Source organism: Carlito syrichta, unplaced genomic scaffold (genome assembly GCF_000164805.1).
Source record: "Carlito syrichta isolate Samal-C Ts95f unplaced genomic scaffold, Tarsius_syrichta-2.0.1 Scaffold303007, whole genome shotgun sequence".
NCBI lineage: Eukaryota > Metazoa > Chordata > Mammalia > Primates > Tarsiidae > Carlito > Carlito syrichta.
The window spans coordinates 63012-83105 of record NW_007247103.1 but is presented as its reverse complement, the minus strand read 5'-3'; the positions used below and the strand labels follow the sequence as shown (position 1 = coordinate 83105).

The window sequence follows — 20094 nt, the reverse complement described above, 5'->3', positions numbered from 1 at the left end:
GGTCTTGCCAAGTTGCCCAGGCGGGTCTCGAACTCGCGAGCTCAGGCAGTCCACTCACCTCAGCCTCCCAAAGTGCTGGGATTATAGGCTGAGCCACCGAGCCTGGCTAGGCCTGGGGTTTAAAAACCACATAGCTCTCATTTAGTCAATGACACAAAATAACTACAGTAGGCTACTTCCCAGAAAATCCAATCATGAATGAAATAAATCCATTTTTGCCTGAGATAAGTATTTGCAGGGGATAAAGGATATAAGATATAGCTGGCTGGGCGCGGTGGCTCAGCCTTTAATCCCAGCACTTTGGGATGCCGAGGCGAAAGGATTTCCTGAGCCTGGGGGTTCAAGACAAACCTGGGCAACTTGGTGAGACCTCGCCTCTACAATAAATCACAAAAACTAGCTGGGCACGGTGGCATGCATCTGTAGTTCCAGCTACTTGGAAGGCTGAAAACAGAAGGATTGCCTAAGCCCAGTAAGTCAAGGGTGCGGTGACCGTGAGCATGGCATTGCACTCCAGCCTGGGCTACAAGAGTGAGACTCCAACTCAAAAAAAAGAAAAAGATATAGCCCTCTATTAAGTTTAACACAGTAAGTCTCCTCTTAACTGTGAGGAATCTGTTCCAAGACCCCCAGTGGATGCCTGAAACCACAGATAGTACCAAACCCTATATGTACTTTTTCTCCAATATAATTACATTGTATAGGTTGAGTAGCATATACACTGTGAACACACAACAGAGGGATGATTTACATATTGGGTAGAATGAAGTGGGGCAGCAAGAGAGTCTATCATATTACTCAGAATGTTGTGCAATTTAAAACTGGTAAATTGTTCATTTCTGGAATTTTCCATTTAATATTTTTGGGCCATGGTTGATTATAGGTAACTGAAACCACAGAAAATAAAATCACAGATGACGGGAGCTACTGTAACCAGTAAGAAAAGTTTGTCATAAAAGGTTTTGTGGTTTTACTCTGCTGTATTGCTCTAATTGAGGTTCATTTCCTGTATCTGTGGAAGTGAAGGTATTAAAGTACAAATTTCTGCCAAAAAAAAAAAAAAAGACGTGGTGTAACCTTACATGCATATTGCTAAGTGAAAAAAGCCAATCTGAAAAGTCTGCATGCTGTATCACTCCAACTGGAAACCAACCCTGGAGCTGGTTAAAAGATTACTAGTTGCCAGGGGTTTGGAAGAAGGAGGGCAAGGAGATCAAGTGGGGTACAGAGGATGTTTAGAGCAGTGGAACTCTCCTGTGTGGTACAGTCATGATGGACGTATGTCATTACACATTTGTGAAAACCCACAGATGTACAGCATGGCATGAACCCTAATGTGAACTGTAGACTTTAGTTAGTAATAATGTATTTGTCCATTGTAACAAATGTAGCATCCTAATACAAGATGTAAATAATAGGAGAAACCTGGAGGAATGAGAAGGAAGTATGTGGGAACTCTGTACTTTCAGTTCAGTTTTCTATAAACCTAAAATTTCTCTTAAAAAAAAAAGCTTATTATTTTTTTAAAAATTAGGTTCTTTATACAGCTTTTTGTAATAAACTGGCAAGCATTGTCATATCTTTCTTTTTATGAGTTGGAGTCTCACTCTGTCGCCCACGCTGGAGTGCTGTGGCATGCTCATGGCCACCACAGCCTCAACCTGCTGGGCTCAGGTGATTATTCCGCCTCAGCCTTCCAACTGGAACTGTAGGCCTGTGCCACCACACCTGGCTAATTTTTGATTTATTGTGGAGATGAGGTCTCGCCAAGTTGCCCAGACTGGTCTCGAACCTGTGGGCTCAGGTAAACCTCTCACCTTGGCTTCCCAAAGTGCTGGGATTATAGGCGTGAGCCACAGTGCCTGGCCCGTATCTTTCTTTTATAAACATGGAACCCAGTGAAGCCAAGGCACTTCCCTGAAATCTGGTCCTGAGGTTGAGGGGCCCTAGGTTTGACCTTGTCTCTTTAGCTGTATTCCAAAGTAACATAGTCACCCTCTTCCATTTCTGTGCCATTTGTGAATGATTCACAAATGTAAAAGTATTATGTAAAACATGCAAACCCAGATTATTTTTTAACAGTTTTACATTACATGTGTAAATTCTACTGTACCAGTTTATTTTTTTTAGGTAAAAGTCAGTAAATTTGAATTAGTATGTGCCTACTCAAATGTATGACATGACCTAAGGAAGTGGTTTGAAACAATTGGCACCTTAAAAAAACCTTTAGTAGCCAGGAACGGTGGCTCACGCTTGTAATCCCAGCTCTTTGGGAGGTGGAGGCGAGAGAATTGCCTGAGCTCAGGGGTTCAAGACCAACCTGGGCAACTTGTTGAGACCGCATCTCTACCGTAAATCAAACAATTGGCTGGGCGTGGTGGCACACTCCTGTAGTTCCAGCTACTTGGAAGGCTGAGACAGAAGGATTGCCTGAGCACAGCAGGTCGAGGCTGCAGTGGCCATGAGCATGCCGCTGCACTCCAGGCTGGGTGACAGAGTGAGATTTCAACTAAAAAAAAAAAAATGATAGTAATAAAATAAAACAACCTTTAGTAAGGGAAATTTGGAAATCCAAGAAACATATCTTAATTGAGGAAATATACATATTAACCAACTTTTAGAAATACATTCATTAAGCAAATATTTAAAGTTTTCTCAATTTTAGTTTTCAGTATACAAATAGCAGTAAATGGAGAAACACAACCACAAACAAACAAAAAATCATAAGTTTTTGTTGTGTCATGGCAAGATTGATCACTTTCACTACAGTGAATTATAGGTTAGTCACAGTTCTCACTTCAAATCTGTAACTTGGATTCATAATACTAAAAAATGCCATGTAGTATAGCTTTCTTAAACAGTGGAGTAAAATAGAAGGGAGGGATAGTTGTGTCATATTTAGCTTTTTATTTTACTTTTTTTGAGTTAGAGTCTCACTCCTTTGCCCAGGCTGGAGTGCAGTGGCACACACGCTCATGGCTCCCCAGCATCAACATTCTGTACTCCAGCGATCCTTCCACCTCAGCCTTCCAAGTAGCTGGAACTACAGATGCGTGCTACCATGCCTGGCTATTTTTTATTTTATTTTATTGTAGACATGAGGTCTTGCCAAGTTGCCCGGGCTGGTGTTGAACCCGTGGGATCAGGCAATCCACTCACCTTGGCCTCCCAAAGTGCTGGAATTACAGGCTGAGCCACCGAGCCCGGGCACTATATGTACATTTCTGTTCCTCTAGTTCTTATGGTGGCATTTTTGCATTTTGTACCTAATATATATATATATATATATATTTGAGTTGAAGTCTCACTCTGTCTCCCAGACTGGAGTGCAGTGGCACGCTCCCAGCCACCGCAGCCTTGACCTGTTGGGCTCCAGCGATCCTTCTGCTCAACCTTCCAAGTAGCTGGAACTACGGGCGCGCTATCATGCCCAGCTAATTTTTTGATTTATTGTAGAGATGAGGTCTTGCCAAGTTGCCCAGGCGGGTCTCGAACCCGTGGGCTCAGGCAATCTACTCACCTCCCAAAGCGTGGGATTACAGGCTGAGCCACCAAGCCCGGCCGGATATTTTTTATATATTGTTCTCATTTCTGTTCCTCTAGTTCTTGTGGTGGCATTTTTGCATTTTGTACCTAATTGTCTCAGGAACCCTCATGAGATGTTGGATTTTCAAAAGAAAAAAGGACATCCTGGGACTAATGGTAGTAAACATCTGTCTGGAGACGGGGAGACATCTGTTATCAACAAGGGGTCCTGAATGAAGCATATTTGTATACCTAACCCTTAACTGTACCCCACAATATCAAAATAAAAAATATCGATAAAAAAAAATAGAGGCAACTTAAATGTATAACAGTAGGAAAATGAATCAATGAATTATGGTTTACCTCTCTGATGACTATTATTAAGGAGGTCATTAAATGTTGACTTCAAAAATATCTAGCAACTCATAAAAATTATCTTGATACAATTTCAATGAAAATGTGCAAAATACAAAGTGGTATTTTCATTGTGACCTTAACATGTACAGAAGTCTTGAAAAAGAACTGGAAGAAAATATAAACAAATTTTTTTGTGTGGTTGGACTGGCAAGTGACTTTAATTTTTTTCTTTGTATATTTCTGATATTTTACAATCTTGGTGATGAGCATATGTTACTTTTATACTCAGAAGAAAAGAATCAGTGAATGTCATTTCATAAACTCTAGTAGAAATTCATTCAACAAACATTTATTAAGAAATACCTCTTACTTGCCTGGCCTTGGCAAATCATGAATTCTCACTAGGGGCTTGGTTTCCTCACCCAGATAATGGTTTCCCACGGTCTTGCCTGAAGCATTAGTAGGGACAGTTGCATTAACCCAAAGAAGCTGTGAAAACAGCAAACGGCTTATACAAGTATGATGTATAGACGTTATGAGGCATTGTGTTGGAAGCTGTGTCTAATCACAAACCCACTAGAACATAAGAAATAAGAAAGTGAACAAGGCCATAATAAGTTGTTTAGAATTGAAGCCTACAAGAAAACAAAACCAAAAAATGATCAGCATTTAAATGCAGATTGCGGAAAGACATTTGGGGATGCTTGGATATATTCTCTGTCCCCATGCAATGACTGTCCTTTATGGAAAATTCCTCCAGAGCACGTTGCTGAGTGTGGCTTCTTGCTTCTACCGTCAGAATGATATTCACTCTGCTTTGCTCAGAACAACGTATGCCTGGGGTGGGAGAAGCATGCCATGGTGGGAGGGGTCAGGGCCAGAGACAAGGTTCAGAGATAGCCCTGACTCGGTTCTCATCAGGTACCCCCTGAGCAGCTCTCGATGGTCCAGGCTGAGGGCTCCCACTGTGAGTACAGATTTAGAATCCTGTGGGAATTTGAAATGTTTACATGTTTTGTTTTTTTTTTTTTACCACATGTAAAAATGTATTACTTTTCAATAAAAAAAAAAAAGGACATCCATCTGTTGCAATACACATCTTAACAGAAAAGAAGAATAACAGTTGAAAAACCTAGAGGAACTTATTTTCTCTTCTGCAGAACTCTGTACAGAGATGAAATACAAATAAAGGTGGGGACTGGGTAGCACCTCCTTTCTGAGTTTGTAGCTACTCCACACCACTGCCTGTCTTGTCAGCCAGGGTCGTCACTGAAAGCTCTGGACTGGATACTACTGCAGTCAAAACCCAAACACATAGCCTCTTTTTTCCTTCTGAGTAGTGAATTAATTAGCAACCTGGGCTGACTGAGGACCCAATGGCAATCGTGTGATATAGCCAAGGTTTAAAATACACACACATGTATGTGCTCACACAAAAACACACATGCATATGTACACAACGTGTGAAAGATACCTTTGGAAAAAAGAATTAAAGGTGCTCTTTTCTCCATGTCTTTATTTATTTATTTATTTATTTAATCAGAGTCTCACTTTGTCGCCCAGGCTGGAGGGCAGTGGCACACTGCTCACAGCCCCCGCAGCCTCAACCTGCTGAGCTGAGGCAATCCTTCAACCACAGCCTTCCAAGTAGCTGAGACCACAGGTGTGTGCCACCATACCCAGCTAATTTTTTTATTTATTGTAGAGACGAGGTCTTGCCATGTTACTCAGACTGGTCTCGAACCTGCAGGCTCAGGCAATCCTCTCACCTCCTCCTCCCAAAGTGCTGTGATTACAGGCGTGAGACACTGAGCCTGGCCTCCCCTATCCTATGTCTTTAAAAAATAATAAATCAGGCTGGGTGCGGTGGTTCACACCCATAATCCCAGCACTTTGGGAGGTAGAGGCAAAAGGATTGCTTTAGCACTGGTTTGAGACCAGTCTGGGCAACATGACCTCGTCTATACAATAAAATTTAAAAATTAGCTGGGCATGGTGGTGCACGCCTCTGGTTCCAGCTACTTGGAAAGCTGAAGCGGGAGGATTGCCTGAGCCCAGCAGGTTGAGACTGTAGTGGCAGTGAGTGTACCACTGCACTCCAGCCTGGGCAAAAAAGTGAGACTCCTACTCAAAAAAAAAAAATCAGTTTTGGTAAAGTAAAATTTATTTCTATTAACTGTATACTTTTTGTTCTAGTAATACCCACCTAAGTTCCTGCTCCTTTTTATTTTTATTTTTTTCTGACGTTCAGGTAGCACAGTGTGTGTCGCCAAAGGGACCACTTGCTTGCTCGAGAACATTCTTTTTTGGAGCTACTCATGTTCCTTACTTGGGTAAGTCTCTGAAGTCATCTTCTCATCAATTTGTCTAATGAATGGTTTGCTCAGAAGCTGGTGAAATCCAATCTGTGGGCCTCCTGCTCCCTTTCTGATTCCAGCTGGAGAGTTTAAGTGTCGTAACACATTTCTCACAGAATGTATTTCAAGAGGAAAACTATTGGTTCAACGAATATTAAGTCTAACCATGTGTAAGATCCTGTGCCCAGTGTTGGAGGGAAGGCAAAGATGAATAACACCTAGTTTGAGATAACAGGAGGTGTGTTCTGTAGTGGGAGTTTGAATGTTTCAGCCAGGTGCCCACCCAACTGTGTGTGTGAGGAAAGTGAGAACAGGCCATGATAGAAGGGTGCCCAGGTGCTAGGAACATGCTGTGGGGCCATCCAGAAAGGCTGAGCTGACTGGTCTGCTTGAAGCCGCAGGCATCCAAAGAGACACAGAGAAGAGCCTCTAGAATGAATACAGGTCTCAGTGCTGCTACACCAAGGAGAGAACATCAGAAGCCAGGGTTTCTCCTGAGTCTTGTTAAATAATCCAGGAAACTCTGGAAAGAAGCATGACTTGAGTCAGGTAGTTAAGGAGGTAAAGAGGTAGAACTGAGCCTGTGTATTATTGCCCAATGTTTAAAAAAAAAAGGAAAGACGTTCCAGAGTCTAAGATTCCGTATGTCTTCTTGGTGTTTGGTGCTGATGCTGAGTGCATTGTAAAAGTGAGAAATGTCAGGGGTAAGGGTCTCGGAGGATGCTGGGAGAAACCAGGTCCCACCGTTGGTGGTACTTGTACCGTATTTAACTTAAAAGAAATGTAGTTCTTGAGGACACCTTTGACGTAAATTAAGTATTTCAAACTTCCTTGTAAAGTGAAGGTGCTTGCATATCCTGTGCTCTTGTCACATTCTTACATGGTGTTCTTTCACAGGCGATGACAGCAAACTGCCCAAGAAAACTGAACAAATGTAAGCCTTCAGGTTTTTTTTCTTATACAAAGTTGAGTTACTCATTTGTGCCTGTCATGTCTATTCCCTTTTGAGATCAGCAGTGATAAGACATCTGGTTTATGACGCAAACACTGCAGTGTAGTTTCCCAAGTTTCTCTCAGCTTGGAATTCAGGCTAGAGGACCCTGCCAGCTTTGCCATCTGCTCCTTCCTCCAGAATTCAGAGACTTCCTACCTGCACACCCATTTATATAATTTATATATGTACATATAATTTATATAATGTAACTCCCCTTAATATGTTTTCTACATAATGCATTTTTTTAATTGAAGGCTTTTCTAAGACTAAAACATCCTGTAAATCTGGGAGAATCCATGTGAAACCCCATCTGGTCTGAGGAATATTTTCTCTGGACTTGACATTCAGGCCTTTGGAACAGAGCTAGTATCTAAACCCAGGCTATGTAAACCTTAGAAAGGTCTTACCTAGTATTGACTTGTCTCCCTTCACATATAGCAGAAAGCCAAAGACAGGAAATAAACTCATGCTGAAACTGTTTAATTCCGAAAAGCATCCTGTTTCAGAAATATGGGTACAATAGAGATCCATTATTACCTAATTCAGTGCTGTAGCATAAACTGGTAGGGTCTAGGCCAATGCTTCCCAATGGCCAGGAGTGACAGTCCACAAAGGATTATCTCAGGTCTCTTTAAAATATAGCTTCCCCAGGCCCAATCCCAGAATCAGAGTTTCTAGGGTAAGACTCACAAAGCTGTATTGGGGAAGATAAAATACATGTAATATAATCACACTGCCGAAAATATGGAAATAGAGAAAAGATCAGCTATAATTCCTCTCTGGCACAACCCATTAGTATCCTAATGTATATCTTTCTAGGCTTTTGAAAAACTTATTCATTAAGGTTTTATGCAGCTGTAATCATAATGTGTATATAGTTTTTCTGTGGGTTTCCTTCACAACAAGTCAACTGTTTTCTCATGTGTTGATGGGTGTCGTCTTGCCTTGTGCCTGCTTGTGCTTCCATGCCAGTGGTGCTTAACCACTGCCCTGAATCCTCATTCTGGATCCTTAGACAACTTGCCAAAATCAGATCCATTGGTTCCCTGCATCAGGGGCTGGTATTAAGGGATTCCTGGGTCTACACTGGAAGATTTACCAACTCACAGATCCCATGGAACTTGGGCTTTGTGAAGTCCTGGTGAAGGTGACAGCAGTGCCATCCAGGCCATTTTATGGGTCAGTGACTAGGTGGCTTGTGTATTGAGCTCTTATCTGAGGATTAGTACAGAAAAAGGCCAAGTGAGGAGGCGGTCTGACCAGTGCTGGTACTAGTGATATTTGAATCAGCTGGGGAAGGGTAGATAGCTGGGGAAGCTTTACATGTCTTTGGGGTTGGTCTTCATAAAACTTCACCCTTAGTGTCAAGGTGTAGAGGATTCTGGTCTCAGCCAAAAGGGGCCAGTCTCATTGACAGTGTCCCTGCCAGGCCCCTTTCCTTCCAGGATGTACCCTCTGTCCCAGCCTGACTAGCAGGTTTCAGAATATGTTGATCCTTGGAGCTGTTGTTTTTGTTCAGTGAACTCTCTGTCCTTTTTTTTTCTTCAACTCAACTCAAATCTCTTACCTGCAATATAGAGGTGTGGGGCAGCCGCCAAAGAGGAAGTGGAGATGACATTGTGTTGTGGCACAGTGGAAAAGTACCAGGTTTAGAGCGATCTGAATTTGAGTCTGCCATGAATATTCTTTGGACTTAGACAACTTATTCCACCCCCAGAGGACCTACTTGCTTCTATAAGATGAAAGGATTAGACCAGATCATTTCTGTTTTTCCTGCCCTCAAACGCCTACTGCCTTCCTTTACCTCTTACAAGAGTTTCACAGGCTTAAAAATAGACACATTCTTAGGTGAGACCTTGTCAGTTCCTTGCCAGGCATCTTCCCTTGCCTTGCAGGCCTTCCCTCTGCAAGTGTCCTAAGAAAAACCTGGGTCTCCTTCCCCTAAAGCGGTGGTTCTCAACCAAGGGCCATTCTCCCACCTTACATTGGCAAGATTTTGAGAGTTTTTTTTTCTTTTTTGGGGGACAGATTTTGCTCTGTTGCCCAGGCTGGAGTGCAGTGGTGCAATCATAGCTCACTGCAGCCTCAAACTCATGGTCTGAAGCAATACTCCTGCTTCAGCCTTCCAAGTAGCTAGGACTACAGGTATACCTCACCATGCATGGCTTATTTTTTTTTTATTTATTTTGTAGAGAACAGGGTCTTACAGTGTTGCCCAGGTTTGTTTCAAACTCCTGGCCTCAGTTATCATCCCACCTTGGCCTCCCTAAGTGCTGGAATTATAGGTGTGAGCTACCATGCCTGGCCTAGAGACATTTTTGATTGTCATAACTGAGAGATGCTATCAACAAGTAGTGGTTAGAGATCAGGGATGCTGCTGTACATTCAACAACGCACAGGACAAAGCCTAAAGCAAGGAATTATCCAGCCTCAAATGTCGAGGGAACCAGACTTGGATCTTTTAGGGACCTCATAGCAATCCCAGTCTGGCGAAGAGAAAAACCTTCTTATAATGACTTTGGGAAGTGAGACGCCAGAGGAAAAGAGCAAGATTTGGGGGAAAGTCAGAGATCTACCCAGAAGCATGCTTTGTTCTCTAGAGCAGGCAAGCTGCTTGGAAAGGGGTCTGCAGCTGTTTAATTTGAATTTAAGTAGAACTCAGCCTCTCTTGAATCAGGTAATCTCTCTTGCCACCTGAGGTCTTCCACCTGTGATTCCAGTAGCAGCCAGCATTGAGCAGGTCTAGTGAGGAGATGACATGAAGGTATGGTGCAGTTGGTCCCTGGAAAAGCAGCAAGTCTGTATTGTAACACTGAAGGACTTCCTGGTCAGTGGCTAGCTGCTCCTGCACATAGTCCTATTCTGTTTAGTCACAAACAGGGAGGGATGGTCTTTGGAGCAGAGTTCAAAAGAGCTGGCTTTTCTTAAGATGATTTAACAAGAGAAAGGTATAAATCAAGCCAAATGCTTGACTCTTCAAAGGTTTATAAATCACTTTTGTTCCATTTTGCACTTCTCTCATCCTGTTTAAAAATCTGTTTCTTAGATACTGTGATTTATGTGCATGCAGCTTTTGAAGAACTCCTTGGTGCTGTAGTGTTAACCTTTATTTTTTTGTTTTTAAAGTAGGCTCTTGTCCCAGGTATATGCTGCTGTTATTGAGGCTGTTTTGGCTGGCATTGCATGTTACGCTAAAACTTCCAGTCTAACAAAGGTAATTTAAATACCATGTTTCTGTTTCCGTGGTTGTTATTTTAATGTAAAACATCCTATTCATTTGTTTATTCTTTGTACACTTTGCAGTACTCACTTTTGTGTGAGCTTGGGCCTCTTTGGCACCAAGCAGAGAGATGCCTTTAGAGCACTGAGCTTCTGCTGCTGTGACCATGCTGCTGTTGTCTTATGAATGACAACTAATCAACGCTTCTTTGTAGATATTTAGTTGTGTTAACGAAAAATTATTCTGTAGCACATTGTTTTGTTTAATACCTTAAAATGGTTTTTAAAAGCTAAAAAAAAAGGAAAATAGAGTATTCTACTATGAATTTTAATAAAGTTAGGTAAGCTTGTTTTGAGCTCTACATAGTTTGATTTCCTATAAATCTGTGTTTAAAAAAACAGCTAAAGATTAGAAAATCTGACTTGCCTTTCCTAGACAAGAACTTGTGTTCTCGTTCTCTGACTGTTATCTTCCTTGCTGTTTTGCGGTTAACCTGCCCTGCTGAGTTGGATTCCTATATCTGACCCAGTAAGGAGAGGAGAAGAGTCGGCTTGATGCCTCCCAATGCCAATAGGACCTTTCCTGAAGGAAGCATTTGACATTGGAAAGGTTGTGTATGATGTAGATATCAGAGAGACTGTAGCCGTAGTTACCAGCTCCTCGCCATTTCCCTTCCTCACTGACTTGTGTCCCTGGTACTGACACAGGATTTCTCAGCCCTTTAGCTGCTATATGGCAGAAGGCTTATGAAAGGCAGTGGGGTTTCTTTCAGTGTCAGTTCTCACACGCTGGTTTTTCAGTTGATTTTTTGTTAACTCTGGCTATTTAGATATTCTTAGCTTCTGGCCGAAACTCTTAGAGCCAGGGGAAAGGGGAGGAGAAAGTACTTTTCTAGACCTCACATTCCACGGCCGTCATCCCAGCTGGTCACATCTCTCTGGCGGATCAGGTTCCAGTTCCCACCTGCCTGAAAGCAGTTTTGTCCTGTGAAGCCAGACTGGAGAAAGCAAGCATCTGTTTCTCTCAACATAATGCTGTCCCTTACACCTGCTGACGGCCGCAAAGTAGTCACATAAAGGGGAAGGGCATGGTGTGCTCCTGGCCAAGCATTAGGAGGGCCCTTCCTATCAGTGATGTGAGTACTTTTTCCTGCTATGAAAGCTAACTGTCTCCATCTTGTTGTTGATTTTCAGGCCAAGGAGGTAGCAGAGCAGACCCTGGGATCTGGGTTAGATTCCTTTGAGTTGATTCAGTTTAAGGCAGCCCTGCGGTAAGCAATGGCTGATATTTTTTATTAGCAAATTTTTTATGTTTGTTTTTAAAAAGACTCTTTTGTCCCCTGTAATATGTGTTTCATTTCCCCTTTGAGAAGTGTTTCCGTAAAGTAGTGGGATGTATGAAGAAGAGTCATTCTTGATCCAGCCTTTATGTGAGAAGGCAAGGAGCCAAAATCGAGGAACTGTATGAGAAAGTGTCACACACGTGTTCTGAAGCTAGAATTTGAGGCAGATGAGCACCAGAATCAGAGGAGACCTGACAGGCTTGGGTTCCAACGTAAGGTGAGGCTGAGAGCCCAAGTGGGGAGATTTATAGGAGTAAGGGCCCGGGGCATGGGGATAGTCACTGCTTAGAAGAGACGCGCCCTGGGCCTCGTTTGTCTCCCAGATGGTAGAGACCTAGATCCTGGCCATGTCTCAGGCTCTAGATAGTCTGCGATTCTGGTTTCCTGGTGATCTCCTATCACTTCTCTGAGCACATCACAGTGGGTCTTTGTCCATTGCTAAATATTCCTGAACGCAGTCTATTTAATCCACTGTCCCACATGGAGGACCACTTCATGCACTTTTATGGAAAAGATACACAGGATACCAGTACCAGGAAATGTATTTAAGAATACTTCTGGGGTGCATCCTATGGTACCCCTAGCTCTAGGTCCCAATTTTCTTACATCTACAACCCTGGGTCATAAGAAGCAGCCTATGAAAAATAAGCCGGCTGGGCACAGCGGCTCACGCCTATAATCCCAGCACTTTGGGAAGCTGAGGTGAGAGAATTGCCTGAGCACGTGGGTTCGAGACCAGTCTGGGCAACTTGGCGAGACCTCATCTCTACAATAAATCAGAAAATTAGCTGGGCATGGTGTGTGCCTGTAGTTTCAGCTACTTGGAAGGCTGAAGTGGAAGGATCACCTGAGCCCAGCAGGTCGAGACTACGGTGGCCATGAGTGTGCTATTGTACTCCAGCCTGGACAACTCAAAAAAAAGAAAAATAAGCCAATTGGTCTAACAAGAAGAATTCTATTGCTGCAGCTCCAGGAATGGAGGAAAGAACCAGAACCCGTGGTGCAAGGCTTTAGTCTTGCTTCAGGTCTCCTTTCTCCTGGGTCTTCCGTGTCTTGTTGCTATGACCATGAAAGGGAAGGAATAGAGGAGGTTTAAGGCCTTGTGCTACCCTGAGCTGTCTGTTTCTGGCAGAACTGAAGCTCCTTCACTTTGTAGCTAAATGACCTTGGGCAAAATAGGGAACTCTCTGCATCTGCTTCCTCAGCTACCTGCCTTGTAGAGTGATTGGGCATTAAATGATAACTGCTGTCACAGGGAAGTCTTCTATGTTACCATCAACATGGCTGGCATAGTCATTCCATTCCTCCTTTCCCTGGCCTTTGCCTAGACCACTCAGCCTCCTCCGGGGCAGACTCCCTCTCAATCTCAAAGTCTCCTAGGCCTGGCTGGAGGAAGACACAAGGAAAAAACACCAGGCAATGGGAGGAGAATGTCCCCGGGGCCAGTCCTCCACCTAGAGCCCCACCCCCTCCCCATCACAAAGGTCACTTTACTGAAGACCTTTAAGTTGCATTAAATTAGCAGATCTTTTTTCCCCCAAGAGGGGAGGAAACAAGGAATCATGAATGCAGACAGGAAGTTAGTGTGTGACTAAGCAGTACTGGTTAAAGCAAAAAATTAAATTTATGCAATTTGAAGTAAGCCAAAAGGGTTTTCTGGATATTCCTCGGCTCTGAAGGTCTGACCCTGCCCATGGCTCCACAGAAGTTGACTGTGAGTACCAGAACCATGACCTGTGCTTGGGTTCAGAGCAGGCAATGGAGGGTTACTTCCAGTCTGCTATGGGCAACAGTCCTGTTATGTCGTTCTCTCCTGCTGTGGTCTAGGAGTCAAGGTAGCTCTGAGGACTTTGTACAGAGGCAGGGCCATGACTAGAGTCAGACACTGGCCCCATACCTGCTGATGGTGTGGGACCCTGGGACAAGTATCTAAAATATCTAAGGTAGATCTGTGTAAAGCAAGGATGACAAACACCTCACTGGGTGGCCTTGAAAGTCCTGAGCAGGCATGCTGCACAAGCAAGTGTCTGGAAAGCAAGAGCAGACTGATTGTTGTTTTATTTTGGTTTTGGTCTACAGCTCTAAGATGACTTTTCATATACATGCTGTGAATAACCAAGGAAGGTAAGTATATGATTGCATCCTCACATGGAGCAAGTTTTAGGAACATAAAGAGAGGAGAGGCTGCTGGCATGGATGGCTTCTTACAGTTCTACACCTGGCAGTGACATCACTCCAGGCTTGGGCTTGACCTGGCTGTGCTCAGCAGAGTTCCAGCACCCAGAATGCTTCCCACTGAAAGGCCAAGGGGCAGGAGTGGGGTGGACATATTCACTGTAGTGGCCAACATACTAATTCTACATACATGCAACCCAGTGTTTTGAAAATCCCTAAGAGAAATCTGAGTCTGTGAAATGTCATTGCCAAGTTAAAAAAGAAAACATGGTAATTTTCTGTACAGTTCAAAACTCTTTAACATGTGTCTCTCCTATCTCTTTCCTTTCCTAGAATTGTGCCTCTGGATAGTGAAGATAGCCTATCTTTTGTGAAGACGGTAAGCAGAGCTGTTACTGGTCAGCTGGGCTGGAAATTGCCTGTAGAGGGAGTGGGAATGGGAGGGATCTTGGGCAGCCCACCCCGTACCTGAAGAAACTGGTCTGTCCTTAGGACTTTTAGTTGTGGCAGTGGTGGTCCTGTGCTTTCTGAGGGTGCCAGGCAGCTGTGCCAGGCCCACCCACATCCACACTCCCATGCTTAGGTTTCCCCAGGGTCCAGACTCTTAGCTGAGAGGTGGAGAGCACCTCTTTTTGAGGTTATAAAGCCTTCCTACAAGCAGCTCAGATTACTCTGACCTCATGTGGAAATATGAGCTGAGGATAAGCCTGCCTTGACCAACAAACCAACAAGTTTTCAGTGACTTCTTTGTCAAGGCCTGCATTGATGCTCTAAACAAAAACCTGGGAAAAATTAACTACAGTCATGCACCATATAATGACATTTTGGTCAACAATGTGCCACTTATACGACAGTGGTCCCATAAGATTATAATACCATATTTTATTGTACCTTTTCTATATTAAGATACACATACATTGTGTTACAGTTGTCTACAATGTTCAGTACAGTAACATGCTATACAAGTTTGCAGCCTAGAAATAATATACTGGCTATACCATATAACATAGGCGTGTAGAAGGCTGTGCCATCTAGGTTTGTGTAAGTATACTCTGTGATGTTCACACAACAGTGAAATCACCTAACAATGCATTTCTAAGAAGATATCCCTGTTGTTAAGTAGCATATAATTAAATAAGAATCAACAGGGATCTGGGTCTCTGTGAAGTAGGATAGTCAGAGCAGAGCTTTCCAAGCCATGTGCTGGGGCCACACTAATAGACCAGGGGAATTGCTTGGAGATACACCAAAATACTGGTTCCTGGGGTGTGGGATGGCATGGCATGGCCTGAGAGCACCAGAATTTGTCGGCCAGTTGCTTTCAGCCACAGGCTGAGTCTTCCACTTAACTCTCTGAGTGAAGAGGGTTGACCGACAGCGCGTGAGGGGATGGTGGATATCCAGCCAAGACTGAGGGTATAGCGTATAGGCATAAGTTACAGCTTCAGTCTGTTTTGTGACCACTGTCTGAGCCTTAGTTTCATCGAGCTCTGGTCATAGGGATCTGGGTGGGCAGCTATGGATGACTGGGTACAAATGCAACCTCCTCCTCCTCATCTTTAGAAAAGCAACTCAAAGTTCCTGCCACAAATAATAGTGTAAGAAGGGTAATTGTTTTAAGGTTGTAAGTAATTTATATTTTTATAATATTCCTGCTCCTGTCAGCACTTTGTGTTGGTGTTCTTTAGAACTAATTTAGACTTTTTCATCACATCATTAAGACATTGGGAAATGCTTTCTGATATGTAGGCAACAATACTTTATATCTTATTAGACTTTGAGTCCCTGACTTCTCTCCATGGACTCTTGTGCAGTGCTTTGGAAGATACTCTGGTACAATAGTAGGTGACTAGGAGTCTAGTAGAATCATACTCTTGTGTTAAGTATGCATTGCTAGGGAAATAGGAAATTGATGTTTTCTGTCTAAATCCGGTCCTCTCATCCAGACAGAGATGATTCTCTCCCCTTGCCACATGGTGGGAACTATGTAGCAAGTGTCCAATAAAGGCTATGTGTGTTCCTTTCAGTGTCCTCTCTCCCCTTCCTCAATATGGCCAAATATGAAAGTGAAGGATCAGGAACCCACAGGATCTGTCTACATGATTGATCTGGAACCAAAGAAGTAGGATTCCCATTGTCACTTAAGAGGGACCTTGTAGCCCAGGAGGGTGGTATGTCTTCAGATGCTCAAAATTCTTTGAGACAGCTTTAGATAAATCTTCCAACTTTCAAACCTAATCAAAAAGTTAACCATATATAAAAGTTTGCTTGTTACTTTGTATATCCTAACAGTGTGGAAGTACAAGGACTTCAACTTTAACTGTGGTTTTTCCTTTTCAACCTTTCTGCCCTCTTTATTTTTATATTTGAGAATTCATCAATTCCTTCAAGAGCCCCAGGTCTTTTTCTCTTTCCTGAGGGGTGTATGGGGTCCCAGACTAGGACAACAGTGTATGACAATGAACTTAGCTTCAGGAGCTGTGTACCACCAGCCACCACTCAGTGATGCTCAGGCGAGGAGGGAATGGGCCCCTAAACGACTCCTGGTGCTACTCATTCCATGTCCTTCACCAGATCTTCCTGCCCATCCCAGACTCTAGTGTTGGATGGCACCATTTTCTATGTTTTTTCTGCTGAATTCTCCCTAAAATTGTTTTGTTTTCACTAGTTTTTAGCTGATAAATTAGGTCATTCTTACCAGTGACTCAGGAGCTTTCTTTGAGTTGCTCTAATTTTGTGTCCAGGTTACTGAAGTCTCTATTTTTATTTGTCTTGGCCATAAAAGCTTGAATACCTTTCTTTTAATCTTTGTACTTAAAGGAACATTTGCAGATGTTGACATGTATCTAAAAATATCCATGAAGACATACTTATCAAAAGAAGTGACCACCTTTCCAGGCTTGTCAGAGCTCAAGCCCAAACCAAAGGAGTTGGTGACGTGTAGCAAGGAGGGGATGTTAGGGGTGTGTGAGTGTTTGGGAGCCCAGAGGAGACACCTCCCACTCTCCTAGGCTAGAATCAGTCAAGGTTAGGAAGGAAGACTGGCATGTTGCCTCTTAAAAAGGGTAAGCAATTTGAGGGAACTTGTAGGAACAAAAAGATACTGTCTTTCTAGCCCAAACGTGTCTTGGATCAAGGAGCAATTGCAGGGAAGCCTGGACAATCCTAAAGTCATCCCCAATTCAGACATGTATTTAAGATAACTCCAGTTTTTTTTAAGAAACTCTCCGATGCCACTCTCTTTTGCCATGTGCCACAACAGTATTTCATGGTATTTTGTGATCTCTTTCTTTTGGATCTCTCCCTGAAGGTTTTGGGCAGGCAACTGTCTAACTCTGCTTTCTCATTTGATATAGGCTTGTATGACTGTCTATGACATTCCTGACTTGCTGGGAGGAAAGGGGTGCTTAGGATCTGTGGTTTTCTCAGAATCGTTTTTGACATCTCAGATCTTGGTTAAAGAAAAGGGTAAGTTTATGTGATCTTTGGAAAGCAAATCTTGAAACCTTTTTTTCTTTTTGGTAAAATAAATTTTAAAGTGGGCCAGGCGCGGTGGCTCACACCTATAATCCTAGCACTTTGGGAGGCCAAGGTGAAAGAATTGCCTGAGCCTATGGGTGCGAGACCAGCCTGGGTAAATTAGTGAGATCTCATCTCTACAATAACTCAAAAAATTAACTGGGCATGGTGGCACATGCCTGTAGTTCCAGCTAATTAGAAGGCTGAGGCAGAAGGATCACATGAGCCCAGCAGGTTGAGGCTGCAGTGGCCATGAGCGTGCCAGTCCAGCGTGGCAACAGAGAGAGACTCCAACTCAAAAAAAAATAAAAAAAATTATAAACTAAAGTAAAAGACTAGCAATAAACTGAAAATATTAGAACACATGATAAAATATAGCCTAATTTACAAATTAATAAGAACTCTTACAAATTAATAAGAAAAAGATAAGCTACTCAATGATAAAATAGGCAAAAATATAAACAGGCAGTTTACAGATGTAGAAAGCAAAAAAGAGGGGGAATACATATAAATGAAGATATGCAGCCTCACAAGTAACCAAGAGAAGCAATTTGAAACAACAGATACCATTCTTTACCCATTCTTTATTTTGGCAAAACATTCTAGAGAATGATAATATTCAGGACTGGTAGAATGAGACTGATAACATTCTGATTTTTAATATTTATATCTGTTGTATCTGTACTATTTGATGAAAATGAAAGGTGTAGGTCAGAAGGATTAATTTCCAGAACTCTTCATTTAAATGTTTCTATTTGTTCTGAAAAACACTGAAGTTAATCACATAAGGAAACTTTTCTCCATCCCCTGATTGGTCTCTCTATCAGCTAAGGAAGTTTTCATTTTCTGAGGGCATCAGAATCTGTGTACTAATAAGAGGATCCCTTGTTCCTGAGAGGGGAAGGGCATTTACCCGAAGGTCCTGAAAAGTGAACTGGGGCGTGGGCAGTAACTGGCATGTCTGTGGTTTTCCTACAGATGGCACTGTTACCACAGAAACCAGCTCCATAGTCCTGACGGCTGCTGTACCCAGATTCTGCTCCTGGCTGGTTAGTATCAAGTAGAAGTGGACCTAAACAGGAAGAAATTGGGGAGAACATTTGAGGCAGAGGCTCTTCATTGGGCCCCTGGTGGGAGGTCTGACCCTGAGCTAGATGTTCTGCAAGAATGGAAGTTTTTATCTCAGCCCTTTCTCTTTATACAAACTAATCTAGCTCGTTTAACTCTAATAATTTTGGAAGAGTTTCAAAAGAAAGGATGTAAGTTATCTGGGTCTCTATTAAATCGGGAGGCCAGGCATTGTGGCTCACACCTATAATCTCAGCACTTTGGGAGGCCGAGGTGGAAGGATCCCTTGAGCCTGGAAGTTCGAGACCAACCTAGGCAACAAAGCGAGACCTCATCTAAAAAAAAGAAAAGAAAAAAAAATGAGCTGGACTTGGTGGCACGCACCTCTAGGCCCAGCTACTTGGAAGGATAAGGTGAAAGAATCACCTGAGCTCAGGAGATCGAGGCTGCAGTGAGCCATGAGCGTGCTACTGCACTCCAACCTGGGCAATAGAGTAAGAACCTAACTCAAAAAAATTTTATGAAAGGAAGAAATTAGTACCCTCATTTTACAGGTGAGAAATTGAGGCTTAGAAACTGAACAACCTGTCCAAGGTCACACAGATAGAAGTGGACCCTGTGGCTTCCTTGTCTGCTCAGGGTGGCTGCTGCACACATATAGAAAAGTCCCATTTTTCTCAGGGGGACATATTCTGAAACTGGTGCCTTGGAACATAAGAAATACATATGACAGCAGTAGGTCTGAAAATGATCTAAGTACCTATTTTAGAATCTGTTTTATTCTGTTTCTACAGTCTGACCTGGATAGGGAAGATCAAGAGACATCCTCCAACATGAGCATGTTTAAATGAGAACATACCCTTTGAAATTTTTTAGTGTGTTCTCTTTCCTCCGCCTCTAAAAACAGTTGTTTTTCTCTGAGGTGAAATGTAAGTGGAGACTGACACTTCTCCATGTGTCATAAGTTCACTAGCTGGACCTCAGGTCCAGTGAGAGAGTCCACCATGGCCTTGGGGTCTGAGTCCTGGTGGCCAGCAGCTGACTCTGCCAGCTATGTCAGGGCCCAAGAGCACTGGACCTGGGCATGACAGAGAGACTGTCTAGTGTGGGAATATTTAACATGGTAGGGAGACCTAGCTGTGTTTTACCCTTGAGGTAGTCAACTGAAAAGCTGCATTCCTTTTGGGCACAGGTGGAAGATAATGAAGTAAAACTGTCTGAGAAAACCCAGCAAGCAGTAAGGGTAAGCATCCTTCTTCTCAGTGTTAACATCATATCAAAATAAGATGTAAGCAATGTATAAAGGTCATTTAAAATATTTCAGCCGGGCTCTATGGCTCAGCCTGTAATCCCGCGCCTTTGGGAGGCCGAGGTGAGTGGATTGCCTGAGCCCGCGGGTTCGAGACCTGCCTGGGCAGCAAGACCTCATCTCTACAATAAATCAAAAAATCAGCCCGGGGGTGGTAGCACATGCCTGTAATTCCGGTTATTTGGAAGACTGAAGCGGAAGAATCGCCGGAGCCCAGCAGGTCGAGGC

The 20094-nt window shown here is 43.0% G+C and overlaps 1 protein-coding gene across 3 annotated transcripts in view; it reads left to right on the top strand.

The window, feature by feature from the left end:
- The window catches only part of CUNH20orf194 (chromosome unknown C20orf194 homolog), a 141554-nt gene that overhangs the window by 68283 nt on the left and 53177 nt on the right, over window positions 1-20094 (top strand). For 2 of the 3 annotated variants that reach the window (XM_021712002.1, XM_008057408.2), the window contains 9 exons: window positions 6134-6215; window positions 7137-7173; window positions 10360-10447; window positions 11647-11723; window positions 13875-13919; window positions 14304-14349; window positions 17327-17438; window positions 18468-18538; window positions 19750-19800. In XM_021712002.1, the coding sequence (XP_021567677.1) occupies window positions 6134-6215; window positions 7137-7173; window positions 10360-10447; window positions 11647-11723; window positions 13875-13919; window positions 14304-14349; window positions 17327-17438; window positions 18468-18538; window positions 19750-19800 (609 nt within the window). The remainder of the gene's footprint in view (window positions 1-6133; window positions 6216-7136; window positions 7174-10359; window positions 10448-11646; window positions 11724-13874; window positions 13920-14303; window positions 14350-17326; window positions 17439-18467; window positions 18539-19749; window positions 19801-20094) is intronic. The other variant, XM_008057407.2, reaches the window with a different exon arrangement.